At 42.5% G+C, this 14,275-nt stretch overlaps 1 protein-coding gene across 1 annotated transcript in view; it reads left to right on the top strand.

Annotated features, from left to right (window-relative positions):
* Positions 1 to 14,275, top strand: part of SEMA5B (sema domain, seven thrombospondin repeats (type 1 and type 1-like), transmembrane domain (TM) and short cytoplasmic domain, (semaphorin) 5B) — a gene marked incomplete at its 5' end in the record, with an annotated part of 83,586 nt that overhangs the window by 8,676 nt on the left and 60,635 nt on the right. The window contains 3 exons of the mRNA XM_010072686.1: positions 6,820 to 6,918; positions 7,670 to 7,883; positions 10,456 to 10,741. Coding sequence (XP_010070988.1) covers positions 6,820 to 6,918; positions 7,670 to 7,883; positions 10,456 to 10,741 — 599 coding nt within the window. The remainder of the gene's footprint in view (positions 1 to 6,819; positions 6,919 to 7,669; positions 7,884 to 10,455; positions 10,742 to 14,275) is intronic.

The raw sequence follows: 14,275 nt of genomic DNA on the forward strand, positions 1-14,275 counted from the left end.
TCTTGAATATTTTTTGTGTCTGTTTTCTGCACACTCCAATTTTTCACCTGTATTCCCTTGTCAATCTCTCTAATGCCTGAGTGTGATTAAAACAGTCTTCCCCCTCTTATTCACCCTCCTCTGTTTGTACACCTGACAGTTTCATAAGCTCTTCTGCCATAGGAGATCGTTGCAGAATTGCCTAGCCACAGTGACCACCAAATCCTTTTCACAGTTGCTGGTCTTGGGATGCAGTCTCCCAGTCTATACATAGAGCCCTTTTGTTCCTCCCTCTTTAATGCATAATATCTTACAAAAATTTATTTTATGTGTTGGGTCCAGCTCACCAGCCTAGCATATATCACTATATATACAGCGAGGCTTTGGCCTCACTGGTAATTACTGTTTTTGTAATATTTGGGTTACCCACAAATGTTTCTTAAGAAAAATGTTGATACTGGGCTACTACCATCCCATCTGGGACCCTGCTAGAGTAGCAAGTTTGTGAATGATTTCACTCTGAGGACTTTTTTCAGTCCAGTCATTTATCAGATTTTAATCCATTAATATATATGTTCTGGAATCTGATTTTAAAATTAACTTTCTGCAATATGTCATGTGGTATTAAAACAAACACCTCAGAAAAGCCAGTTTCATTTATGTCATATTTATCAACCAAACCTTGTGGTTTCCTGAAAGAATTGTGTATGCTTTATTTGCCATGTCTCTTGAGATCCATGCTAGCTTCCAGTAGTAATCATTCTTGTTTTTGCAGCATTTATAAAATGTATCCTGATCAGCACCTTAAAATAGTCCCCTGGAACACAGCTACATTACTGAGAGACAATGCAGAGTACAAAGTCAGTGTTACGCTGTCTTTCTGTCTTCCACGTGATATCACCCAGAGGTTGTAGTTAAAATGAGTGATGGACAGAGCAGAAGGGGAAGAGTTGTATTTCATTTCATTAGGAGTTGCTCAGCTTCTAGTTTGTAATTGGTTTGTCTCTGCAGAACAGTCCACATCCACCAACTCTGAGAAAATTTGCCTGTCATGGAAAGTTGTGGCTTTCTAAACAAGAGTACTTTAGTCTTTCTCTTGTCTGAGCACAGAATTATTTGTTAACTTTCCAAAAGCAGCACGCTGTCATTTCAAAACATGAAAGGAACCATTTGTGAAGAGGCAGTGATCCATCTCTCACATGCTGTCCTAAGAGCTTTGTATAGCCAGGAGAAAGACGATGCACTGATAACACCTCTGGAGCAAAAAAGAACCAGGACAAACATCTGCTGGGCATCCAGCTACCGCTTGTCCTAATGTATTGCTAGTATAGTTTCTTCCTTTTGGTGGAAGATGTCCTGATGCTGGGGGGGTCTTATGATTTGTACAAGGTTACAGGGAAATCCTAGGCAAGGCTAGAGCCCACCTAAATGGGTTTGGTGCAGAAATTGCTTAACTAGTGGAGGAATCTGCTGTTTCAGACAAAGTGGCTCCGTGTCACACAGGGGATGTCCTCTTTGGTTTTTCTAGTGGAACTGGGAATCTCCACACCACTTACAAATAACAAGCATCCGGGTAGGACAGACACCATACAAATCCCCAGGCAAATAGAAACAACTGGGAGGCTATCAGGTATTTTTTCCCCCTAGAGAGATCAGATTTTTTTTTTCCTAGAGATCTGAACTTGCATTTCTAGTACATCTGCTAAGCTATCAATGCAGAATCAGCCCCCAAATTTGATTTGAAGTCCATTAAAGAAAACTTGTCTGGAAAAATCATTAGCAATTCTCTTTGCTATCTGTTGCACTCGAAGGAGAAAGACAGCTTGGTCAGGGTATTGGCTTAAACTGATTAATAGAATTGTTTGCCCAAAGAAATAAATATAGATATCTGAAACCATGTTAATAACAGTGGTTGAGAACATGTTAGGTCTTGATTGTTTTTTGACAAATTGGGATGAACTGCAACAGATAAATGTTTGCTGCACTCTGAAATGTCATTGAAGGGGTAGCATAGAGTGCTGCTATCAGATTCTCTGTGCAGGTTGTGTGCCAGGAGTTTGTGTTTCTCTCCTGAGGACAGCAGACCATCTGAAACAGCTATTTGTCCCATACAACGTGGAGCTGTGTTTTTAATCTCTGGTTAAAATATATCCATATGTGATGAAATAGTGTTAGCCTAAAAAAAGAATGAAAAAGGAGATCTCTGACAACAGGGCTTGAGTGGTTTATTCAAAGTAAAAAGCCAGCTAAAGTACTGCCTATATATGGCTATTCTTTCAAAGAAAAATACATCTCTACAATCAGATTAAGGGCTTACAACATTTCAGAACTCCAGTGTTCAGAGATGACAGATAAAATGACTCAGGAAGCACCTACAGCTGGCTTATTCGCAGCATCCTGAAAATGTCTTTGTGAATTTTACCTCAAACCGAAGCCGGCAGGAGTTCAACCCCTCTGTTTGCTGGTGTGTCCACACGAATGAAGGGAGTAACAGGGCACCCCTCCTGGTTCCCAGGTTTGAAATGTGCTTTCAGAGCAGCCTGTCACCTGTGGGAGCTAGATAGAGACGGGTCCCTGTCCGCAGTCGTGGACGTTACAGTACTCACAGACAAATTTAATCTAAGTGTTGCAAAAAATTAAATAAATGAGAGTAGGCTTAAACTGAGGGGGAGTATGAGAGAGGGGCTTCAGTGAAGTTTGTTACTGACTGTGAGACCTTGTGCCCTGTTGGATTGCGCATCAGAAGTTGTGAACTCCTCCTTTCTAGGAAAACTAGGATCATTAGACTGGAGAAAAGTGGTATTTGCTCAGTTTAAGGCATTATCTCAAAAAGGGGACCAGTACCTGGTAATTTTGTCGAAGGAACAAGAACCCCAAAGCCAGTAACATGCAATTCAGAGGAAAATCAGAGATGTGCTTCAAGCTCTGCCGGTGAGCCACAGGTTTTTATCAGCTCTGCCATATATTTAATAGTAATCCCAGCTAATATAACTGGGTTATTCTCATTAACCATATAAATACCCGGTCTTCCCCCTTTATTTAAATCCTTAATCTCTTGATCCCAATAATAATCTAGTGATGAGATGTGCAGACTGATCACACACAGATTTAACTGTCTGCTCCATAATGTGCGACCAGGATCCAAATATTGTGTCGTTTGGACAGAGTTGGGTTCAAGCTTGCCAGATTTCCCAGCTATATTAAAGCCCATCTGAATTTTGCCTCCTGCATGCCTAGAGTATTCCAGCCACATGGAAGAAACTCCATTAAATAGCTCTATTTTCTGTAGGGGCTTATGAGATCATTCTACTAACCAGTTGCCTCAGCTTCAAAGTATTGTAGAGAGTAGCGTGTTGAATGACTTTTCAGAGCAAATCCAGGCTTGTTTAAAGAACACAGAGAGGAGGCTGTTCCTTGCTAGTTATTTTGCGAATAGGGTAGAAAGAGGATCTAATGCAAATCTCACCGACAGTGTCTTGAGAAAAATCCTGCAAGCTGGTGCACTTAAGTGGTTTGGTTTCTTCTTTGCTTTTGTTGGAGGTTTTCAGGGACTGACATAACTGGCAGTGGGTACAGCAATAAGAAATATCAGATAAGCACAGTAGTCCTCTTAGGGGAAGAAAGGTGAGACACCAGAGAGGTGGCATCTGATAGATCTTTGTTGCTGTCCTTCAGGATCTCCTCTCACTCCATGTGTCACCATGGCAAATCCTTTAGCACTTGTGTGTTTTGATCCACCCAGCTGAGAGGACAGGGCAGATAGATAACGTACATCTGTTTCAGAACATTACTTCAAGCTGTATACGTTGCCTTTGAAATGTTATCATTGCTCTTCCTCCAGCACCGTGGAGTGCTGTTACACTATCAGCAAGGCAGGTCCAGGGAAAACGCCCACTCAGTTATTTCATAGGAACGACTACAGCTGGATATGGCCCACATCTAGTAGCATCGTTATTTAAGCAGAGTAGAAAACATCCACTAGTCACCCCAGTTTCTGCTTCTTACAGACAATGAAATAATTAGTAGGCTTTGTGCATCCAGCTCCCTGAAAAGTATCAGCTGTCGAATGTTTCCAGTCTCACACCTCATCCATCCTGACTGTGCTCTTTTGCCCTCTGCTACCACAGTTGGGAATGGGCTGGAAGTCACAGATTAAATATTCTGGTGCAGGTTCAGACAGCAGCAGATATATTTGCTCAGTATGGTTTCTTCTCTGTTTCAATGAATAACTTCTGCTTTGGACTGAATGGGTCCAGATAAAACCAGCCTTAATTAACCTAAGGTAACACAATATTTTACCAGCTTCCAGCATCCTTGCCAACCCAGGCTATTGTGCCTTGGAGTAAAGGGTGCAACAGATGCCTCCCTGCCAAGTAGACTCCAGAAGACCATCCAGCACATGACTTCACAGGGAAGTTCTTTTTTTGTGTGCTATTGTCTCAGCTGGGCAAATTTTTATAGAAATTGCAGATTGTTAATATGTAATATAGTTCTGTGCAAAGAAGATAATTCTGCAAATTAGGATTTTAGATTTCTGCAGGAAAGGGTTTTAGTTAGGAATATATTGAAGTACCTAGGCAGGAGAGGGTCCAGCAAAATAAAAGATAGTATCTGGTTTAGGTCAGAAGCTATGCTCAGACTCTGCGCAAAGCAGGGAAAGGTGGAAGTATAGGGGGAGCAGATGGGTGCTCTCTTACTGTGTGAAATTTGGGTATGGAGCTGCATTCTGGGTTAGATGCCAATTTAATCATATTCTGAAAACAAAATCCTGTTGGGAGAGGAGCCCGTACCTTTTTTTGTATAGCATCTCCTGAAGAAATTTTTGTACTTTGCAGTTAAATATGTAGTGGTCCTAATATTATATGGCATTGAATAACTGTGCTCTATAGAAAGAGGAATTACTTAACCCACTCATGAAATGCAGACATCTCTAGGGCAGGGAATAACTGACAGGGCTCACAGCACCACGTAACAATAATGGGAGAGGGCAGAGAGGCTGGCAAGCCCTTCGTCTTGCTAAAAGAGGTGATGAGACCTCTATTCTCAACACACAGCAGGTGGGACAGTGCTTCTCAAGGTCTGCTGCACAGTCACCATGACTAATCTGCTTCTGAAATAAGAAGTGCTGAATTGACCCAGCTATGAATTTGAGCTCTCATTTTCAGGTGCCAGGCATTACGTATTTGATCCCTGATGCCCCTGCCGACACTCAAGACTGGCAGCACCTGCTCCGTGGCACTCAGTAGCCTCTGCCCAGGCTGGGCGAGTGCTCCTGGGCTGGCTCTGGAGTGCAGTCCATGTGATCATCTCCATTCAAAAGCAAGCCCCACATGTCACGCCCATGCAGTCACTTGTCTGTGGCTAATGCTGGTGGAGCTTTGCTAAATGTCATCCTTCAACGAGTTGATTTCCATACAGCAAATGAAAGCACGTAATCCAGCCTTTTCCTTTCCAGACGATAGGGAGTGTTTTTACACTGCTGAATCTTGCAAATGAAGTCTTCAGGGAAATGATCAACAGCGTGGAGCACTGCGAGACAGAGGAGCTCACAGAGCGATTGCTGCTTACAGAAGGAGAAGTGGTGGCTGCAGCTGTAGGCTCAGCTTAGTGGCAAATTATGATCTGTTGGAGGAAGGAAAGCAAAGCAGCCAGGATAACCCAGCCGAGGTTGTTATTTTTTAACAAGTTCCTTTTCTGTTTACAGTAGAATATAATAGACTTTCTTCACTTGGAGCCCTGTGGGTGCCAATCATTAGCCATTGCTCATAAACTGTCCTCTGAGGTGGCCCCAGAGCCCAGGGCAGCAGGCTGGTGCCAGGCTGGCTGTATGTCTCTCATCAAGGCTGTTCAGATGAACCTTGGGGCAGGCAGCTCTTAAGCCTCTTGTACCGCTTGTGGGAGTTGCACAATAGTCTCCCACCTCCCTTTCCTTGTGTGTACTGTTAGAAAGTCCTGGCCTCGTGTGGCCTCTTCTTCCCCTGTTGCTTGACTCCCTGGAGATGCTCAGCCTGATCTGCAGTGCACAGGTTTCTGGATACAAGGCTGTGGGGAGAAGGAGAGACTGTGGGGCTCTCCTACAACAAGAAGGAGATTTTCTGAAAAAAAACCCAACTGCGGCCTTGTGCTGGAACCCCCACCCCAGTGTGGGATGACAGGAGCCCCTCACCTTTGGGGAATGGCATGTGGAGGGAGTTGCCTGTCTGTACGAGCAACTGGTCGTGCAGCTGAGAAGAGGGGATTTGCTATTTCTCAGTGGCCTGGCCTGAAAGAGGAACTCCTTCTACCATGGAAAATCCTGAGCATACAGTCCTTGTGGGAGGCAGGAAGTAACAGCCTGTTCAAGTATGAGATTCTCTTGACCATCCTGGTCTGTTAAACAGGAGTTCTTGCTGCTTTCCTGCTGGCACTGCTCTGAGTTATAGTGCAGCCAGACCCACCATCCTCCACTGGAGTCTGTGTCTGGGTAATGTTTTCAAAGCTGCAGCATTACTGGGAATAATAGGTCAGAAGTATCATCATGAAAAGAGAGAGGATTCCTCTTCCAATCTAAGCAGAGCACAGAAAGTGGCACTTGTGTAGCTGGTACAGAGTCCACCTGATGGATAACATCCTATACAGGGACTGTGCAGGGCTATGATTAGAGAAATAACCTGCAAATTGGGCTTGCTCACTTATACCGCTAGCTCCCTACAGCTGTGAGCGGCTTGATGCAACAAACTTCAGCCTGAGTTGGCACTAAGGAAGGTGTATTCCAGCTTCAATACAGGTAATTTTTTTAATGTAATAAATAACCCACAGTCTCCTTTTCAAAAATTTTTTCTCTGTCTTCTCTCCCTATAGGAAGAGTGCCAGAACTATGTCCGAGTGCTGATTGTTTATGGCAAGAAGGTTTTTACCTGTGGTACCAATGCCTTTTCGCCGATGTGTTCCAGTCGACAGGTCTGTTTTGCCTCTTTTAAAGCGATGGAGAGGGCTGGATACATGCTCTGGGGAAGGCCAGTCATTTGGCAGGGTATCATGGCTGCAGAGAATATGTTCAAATGTAGCTGATCTGAAATTATTTTGGTTTTCTTCTTTGTATCCCTTTGGGCTCTTTCGGGGCAGTGGGTGTATCTGCAGGTGGGGACCGAAAAACTGGTATTATGGGTGATCTGGATCTGGACAAAGTGCTGCTCATGTAAACCTTGGGTATGCTGCTGAAAATGGGGAATATAGACAGGCTTAGCTGTGAGTACCTCCTGAGCTGAATACTTAAATGTTTCTTTAAAATAAATGGCAAAACCCCCTTTGGCTTCAAGGGAGGCAGGAGCAGGTCCAGAGCAGTGTTTATTTTTATATTTTTTAATGCCAGGATACATTCAGGAGGTGTCTATGTAAGATTAGCAATCTGTGCTAGCCGCAGGAACACCTGATTACACCTAGTGGGATGGTGCCTACAGGCTTTATTGGCTGGGGAATTGCCCTTCTTACAAAGCAATAGGATCAGCGAGGTTCAGACAGAACTTCTTATGTTGTCAAACGATGGATGTACAGACCAATTTACAGTCATTGCTGACATTACGTTCTTATAGCTGCCTGATTTTTTTAAATCAGAGTTTTGCTTGTAGGTACTCATGGGCAGACTGAATTCTCTGTATCAGTAAGAAAGCCGATGCTCTTTAAATTCTCTCCTCTCTCCTTTTAAATACAGGTAGGAAATCTTAGCAAAATCATTGACAGAATTAATGGAGTGGCTCGGTGCCCATACGACCCCCGGCATAACTCGACAGCTGTGATTACATCACGAGGAGAACTCTATGCTGCAACCGTAATTGATTTCTCTGGACGGGATCCTGCTATTTACCGCAGCCTTGGAAATGTTCCCCCACTTAGGACAGCACAATACAACTCCAAATGGCTCAATGGTAAAGTCATGTGGGTCATATGTGTTTAGTACACCTCATGAGTAAGAGGTGTATTAAAGTCAACTTGGCAGGCTTGTAAATCTTTCCCTCTGTTTGCATACTGGGATCCAGAGTTACAGTGGGGAAGGGCTTCCAGTGCAATAATTGATGGAGTTGAGAAAACATTTTAAAATAGCCTGTAAGTATTTCAAAGAGGTTGATTTAAAATACAGAATGTGGGTCTTACAGACTAGCTAAAATATATTTGGGTCTCTGTCTTATGAGATGACCAAATGCATCCTTTTAACAAGAAAACCACTTAAATATTTGAAGATCAAAACCAACTTAAAGCATCGTATTGTTGACCCAGTTCTGCACAGTGTTAAGCACCCTCTACTTCCATTGACTCAGCTGAAGATGGTTGGTTTCAGTGCAAGATCAGTCCAAAAATGAGAAATTTCACAGCACATTATGTTCCATGTAAACCCATGCTGTTGTGGATTTATAGTTATTAAAAGCAGCTGTTACCCCAGTGTGATAATACCCTCCATCAAGCAAGTTGTAGAACTGCAACCAGTAATTCCTGCTCTGAATCCACACCTTCTGACAGGGGCAAAGCATGTCTTGTCTGAGCAGACTGTAGTGATGGGGACCCTGGTATTCCCCCTCTCTCCTTTGACCCGGGTAAGTTGACAAGATATTCAGAATCTTTCTATTGGATTTCAGCACCTTTCAGTCAAAGATACAAGTAGTGGGACTGTGCACCCTCTGGAGCTTAATGACACCAAACTAGGCTTCTGCAAGAGTATTGAAGTCAGTACGGAGATCCAGAGTTTTAGGAAAAGGATGTCATCAGGCAAGACCGTGAGTTAGGACCAAGAAGCAGCATAACCCGTATACACTCATTAGAAATATGTGCCTCTTGTCTGAGCGTGAATGAAGAATTCAGAAGGAAGTCACATTGGAACAGGGGAGTTTAAGGAAAGACAAACAGAAACGGTGTTTCTAGTCTGTGACTGGAAACACAAACAGCACTCTTGGATTTATAACCTTGCGCAGCGTTGGTGACATTGGAGTAATTTCATCCTATTCTGGCCACTTTTCAAAGAGAAACAGAAAACTTGAAGATGGTTCAGAGAAGAGCCATGGAGTGATTTGAAGCTTGGAAAGCCTACCTCACAGTCAGAGACTTAAGGAGCTCAATTTATTTATCTATCTGAAAAGGAGATAAAAGGTGTTTTGTTCATGATATGGAAGTACTTACATCAAGAGAAGATTTCTGGCAAGATAAAGTTCTTTAATCTAGCAGACAAGTCATGACAAGAGCCTGTGATTGGAAGCTGAAAGCAGATAATGTCAAATGGGAAAAAAAGTGGTGGTTGCAACTGGGACAGTCTTTAGTCATTTGAACAAGTCATTGAGGAAACTGATGGATGTAAAGCCATGGGACATGGTCCAGTAAGATCAGATCTACTTCAAAAGACGTGGTCTAATCCACCTGCTAGTTACAGGATCTGCTGGTGGAATTAGAGGGTGAAATTCTCTGGTTCGTGTTAGACAGAAGGTCAGATTGGTGATCACAATGGTCTCATTAAGGCTCACTGTTTGTTTGAAGGAGAAAGTTCGATAGGAGATGCTTTTCAGTACCCTCCCCTCTGTGCCATCATGTGCTTCCCAAACCTGCCTTGCAGCAGCATCAGCCTGCCTTCCTCTCCTGCTGCCATGACTCTGTTCTCCTTTCACTCCTGGGCTGCATCATTAAAGGAATTCTGTACTTCCCTTTTTTCTTCTTCCTTTGACCATTATTCAGAAATGAACATTGTAAAAGTGCCCTATAAAACCAATAGGGTTTTTTTGTTTAGTCAGATATTATTCATTGGCCAATCTTTTCCCTTTGCAAAAGAAACTGTTGGGATAAAAGACTGTACACTTTAAAGCTTTGTTAAATACCTAATTAAAATATTCACTACAAAACCAATTCCAGGTTCTTTTCAATTCTTGTGAAAATAACAACAATAATTCTAGGAGAGCTTGCTTCAATACTGTCAGGCTGTAGCATTTTGTTTTATGGACATAAGATAATCTTTTGTACCTAGAAACTGGAAAGGCTTTGTGATAAAAGCCAGATGTGATTGTGCTGGGAGAGTAGGTTGAATGTTTCGGTGCATCAATCTGGGGAATCAGGCGGATGCACGCAGCATATTTAACACATCATAAGGTGCACTTCAGAAGTGAATAGGTGAAGAAACCCAGTGGGAAAGCTTTATGTTGTAAAATGAGTATAGGTACAGAGAATAGTCATGCATATGCAAAGTGTTGAACTCTGATTTCATTGAAATCAGTAGCAGCTTCGCCAATAAAGTGGAGAAACAATGGGGTCTTTACAAGATCTGAAAAATTGAACTAGAGCTGTATCCCCGTATATCATTATTCCCATCTACTGTTTTTATGTCCTCTGCTGGCTCCAAACTCCCTGTGGTCCCAGCTTTGACAGCCTGCACAAAGGGAGCTGGAGGCACAAAGCACTGAGCAAGCCAGTGAGCATGGATTGATTTCTGACCTGTATAAATCTTTTCAAATGTTTGTTTTTCAGAGCCTAACTTTATTGCTGCCTACGACATCGGTTTGTTCACCTATTTCTTCTTCCGTGAGAATGCGGTAGAACATGACTGTGGGAAAACAGTGTATTCTCGTGTGGCAAGGGTTTGCAAAAATGATATTGGAGGGAGATTTTTGCTGGAGGACACGTGGACAACTTTCATGAAGGCCAGGCTGAACTGCTCACGGGCTGGAGAAATCCCTTTCTATTATAATGAATTGCAAAGCACCTTCTACCTTCCTGAGCAAGATCTGATCTATGGTGTCTTCACTACTAACGTGTAAGTTGCACTGATTTTCCTGCCTTTCTTCTATTCCCAGCAGTCTGAGACTGACAATATCCTGATTTCTTAGACAGTCTGAGGATTCATTTTTGAAAGATCCTTTGGTTAATGTGAAGGAATAGCTAGGTCTGTGTTACCCGTCATGGCAACATAGCCTTTAGGACAATGATCCACAGTTCATAGATTCCTGGAGTCCATAAAAGGTGACTGTGCAGTTCTAGGGTAACTTAATTTGATATAAACCTGGGCTGTGACAGACTTCTGACTTTTTGTAGTGGCAATGCTACTTGTGTAGTTCAGAGAGCTGGTCTAAAGAAAAAGACAATTAATTTTCAGCCCGGACAATCTAACACAATTGTGTGAACGTTGGGGCTGGGCCCTGAGATGGACAGGTGCATATGCTTGGGAGAAAAGGGCTGGAAGGAGGAGAATGAGGCAGATGGGATCACAATAGCCTAGACTGAAATCAACATCAATTGCTCTTGAACAACACTTTATAGAAGCAAGGTCATGTGGGGTACACAGCATTTGACATTTCCAAGGGGGACTGTCTCCATTTCAGGTCCACGAATCAAAAGCAGCATTGGAACTCCGAGGGGAAGGCATGATTTCTGAAGTTTCATAATCACCTCTTCTTGGCTTGATATTGAAAAAACTTGTAACTGGAATGATTTAGTGTAGCTGTGAAAGCAGAAAGGAGAAGAGGAGTTAATTAAAAAATATATTAAAAACCTCATAATGTATATTTTTAAGTCAGGAAAAGTCAAATAACTTTTTCTCTGAAGCCCAAGGCTAGAATGATAACTTTCAAGCTATAACCAGTCTGCATGGTATTGAGTTTCAATAATACATGTTCTCCAGGGGGGTGTTATCCTGATGTGTCAGCTCGAGAATGAAAATCTGAGTTACTCCACATGACAAACACTCAAAGTGCCTTTCTCATGCTGGGCAGCCAGCTTCTTTGGGCTTTCTTTGTGCAATGGAGTACTGTTCAATATGGATAAGGGTCTGGTCCCAAGAAGCCCACAACAAACCGAAGAAGTGAAGCCCCACTGAAGTACAGGCCATCCTGTTTTAATGTGTCACTTGCTGGTGTGGCAGGGCTTGAACTTCAGCCCGTGAAGTCACAAAGGATCAGTCCCAACTTCTTGAGCTAAAACACTGTTGGGAGTTTCACTATGAGAGTCAACAGAACTCAAATCTTATTTCCACTTGGTAAATGGCAAGAAGTAGTTAAGTGTTTGGCCGCCCTCATCCATCTTCCATGTTTTGTTTCTGCACTGCCATTGCCAGTGTCAGCCAAAAGTGAGTCAATGGATAAGCAACTAGAAAAAAACATGATTGGGTGCTGCACCTTGACTGTGGACCTTGGGGAAAATCTGTCCTGGGACTGCAAGGAGCATGAGTTGTTCTCTAAAAACATTCGAAGGATGTTAGGCAAACTTCCTGAACATTCAAAGGAAACCTGGCTATTGGATTTGAGATTACACTTTTTTTTTTTTTTTAATCAGAGGGGACTTCTATGCCCATAGAGATAATGTTTTATCTGTCCGTTTGTCCATTCATCCAGCCAAGAAGAGAAGTTGGAAGTGGGAAAATTATTAATAACTGTATTATATTTATCAAATTGATGTAGTTTTTGGAATATAAGACTGGAGACATAAGCTACTTCTGATTGGAAGAGTTTTCCTCTGCTGCTTCTGTCTCAGAGGTTTAACCTGAGACATGATGAGTATCGCTTGTCTCCTCTGGGTTGCACTTAAGTCACTCCTCATACATTACGGGTGTAGTACATCCTCTCTTGTATCTTCAGAGGACAATATAATATGCAACATTTGTGTAATTGAAGAAACGAGTTATTGATAATAGCTGAAGTTAGATCAAGTAGCTTTTTGGGTCTACAACATGATGTTCTTTTGGGAGTTCAAGGAGAAAATGTTCCAATTTGTCATCCGACTAGAGAAATAATGGTAATTATTCTTTTAACTTCTGCTGGGACTGATATCATGCTGCATGAGCTCTGCAAACCAAAGAGGGTTGATGTATGCTCCAGTCTGAGTTTCTTTATACTAGAATAGCACCACAAAATGCACCACAGAACTATGATTTTTTTTGTCTAATGGTATTTTTATTTTGGAAGGATCATGCTTAATGCATTTATGGTCATCTTATAACAAAGGGGTGTTAGTGGTTGTGGTAACACCCACGTGTGGATTTATTGCTCCATGTTATGTTATACCTAGCTGAATCGGTGGGAAAGACAGCTTTTTGGGGAAGCTGCTGATGAAATATTTAAGATGTCTTTATCAAAATTTTTCTGGGAGGTAAGAGAGACAATGTTAAAACCTCCTTGAACTCAGCCCATTCTCTAAACCACCTAGTTAATCACAGGAAGTAGGAGGTGGGAGTAAAGGAGGTTGCACTTCACACCAGGACAACACAGGGGCCAGCTGCACAAGTTGATGTCACTGGCCTGAGACTGGGATCAAACTTTTCATAGGGAGGGATGGGAAATATGCCAAGCCACAGAGGGAAAGGAAAATGGGCCACAGATTCATTGCAAAAACCTCTTTCCTTTCTCCTCTCTAGCAAAGGGAAAGGGCTAAACTGTGGAGTCCTTAGCAGGGTCCTAAAAATATCATTTTTTTAAAGTATTTTTGTTAGACTAGTAGGGTTTTATTCTTTCTTTTCCTTTTTCATTTTCTTTCTCATTCTCTTTTTTCCATGTGCACCTCAAGGCATTTACTTGTCATCCATCATTAGCTTTGTCTTAAGAGCTGCCATCTGTGAGCATGCACTGCATCAGTGGTGTTCAGACAAAAGCGGAGAAAGGTTCACCCAGCGTTGCTTTGACATGTTCAAAGTGAGCTACTCCATCACTCCAGGGATGGATGGGGCAGGGGCAGGAGCAGCAAGAAGTTCTTCCCAATGTTGTATCACTTGCAAGAAATATGCTGTGAAAGAATCTGTTCTTCTGCTTTCCTGCCTGGGATTGTGGAGCAAGGCAGGTTTTTGTGCGAGAGAATGTAATTATTGGTTTAGTTTTAAAAAAGTGTTCTTTTCAGAGAATTCAAATTGCTTTAATTAGCAGAAGGATACATACAGCAGGGATTGGGTTATTTAAAAGGCACTGTGACGAGTCAGTCTCTTGTGGTAGCTCTATTTTTAGTTTTATTCTGATAACTTTTTCTCTAAATGCTGTTATTTTCCTAAAAAAAAAAAAAAAAAAAAAAGGCAGCAGGGGGGGAAGGAAAGAGCTGGGAGCAAGTTTCCAATTTCAGGTTACCACTTAGCTAATGTCCCTCTTTGGGCCAGCTTCCCAGAGGTGCTATCACCATCTGGGAAACGCCCTCCAACCCTCTTGAGACAAAAAAAGCCTAGCCTACTCGGGACCTTGAAGAAATGGGACAGCAAAGGCCAACTGATCTGTGTGCAAGTCTGACTGGTCTGACCTAAACCAAATTCCCTTTCAAAGAGTCCTTCCTACTATGGCATTTTTCCAGCCATGCCTCCACTGGCTGGTGTGTGCCT

This window comes from Pterocles gutturalis, unplaced genomic scaffold (genome assembly GCF_000699245.1).
Source record: "Pterocles gutturalis isolate BGI_N339 unplaced genomic scaffold, ASM69924v1 scaffold24352, whole genome shotgun sequence".
NCBI classification, from domain to species: Eukaryota; Metazoa; Chordata; class Aves; order Pterocliformes; family Pteroclidae; genus Pterocles; species Pterocles gutturalis.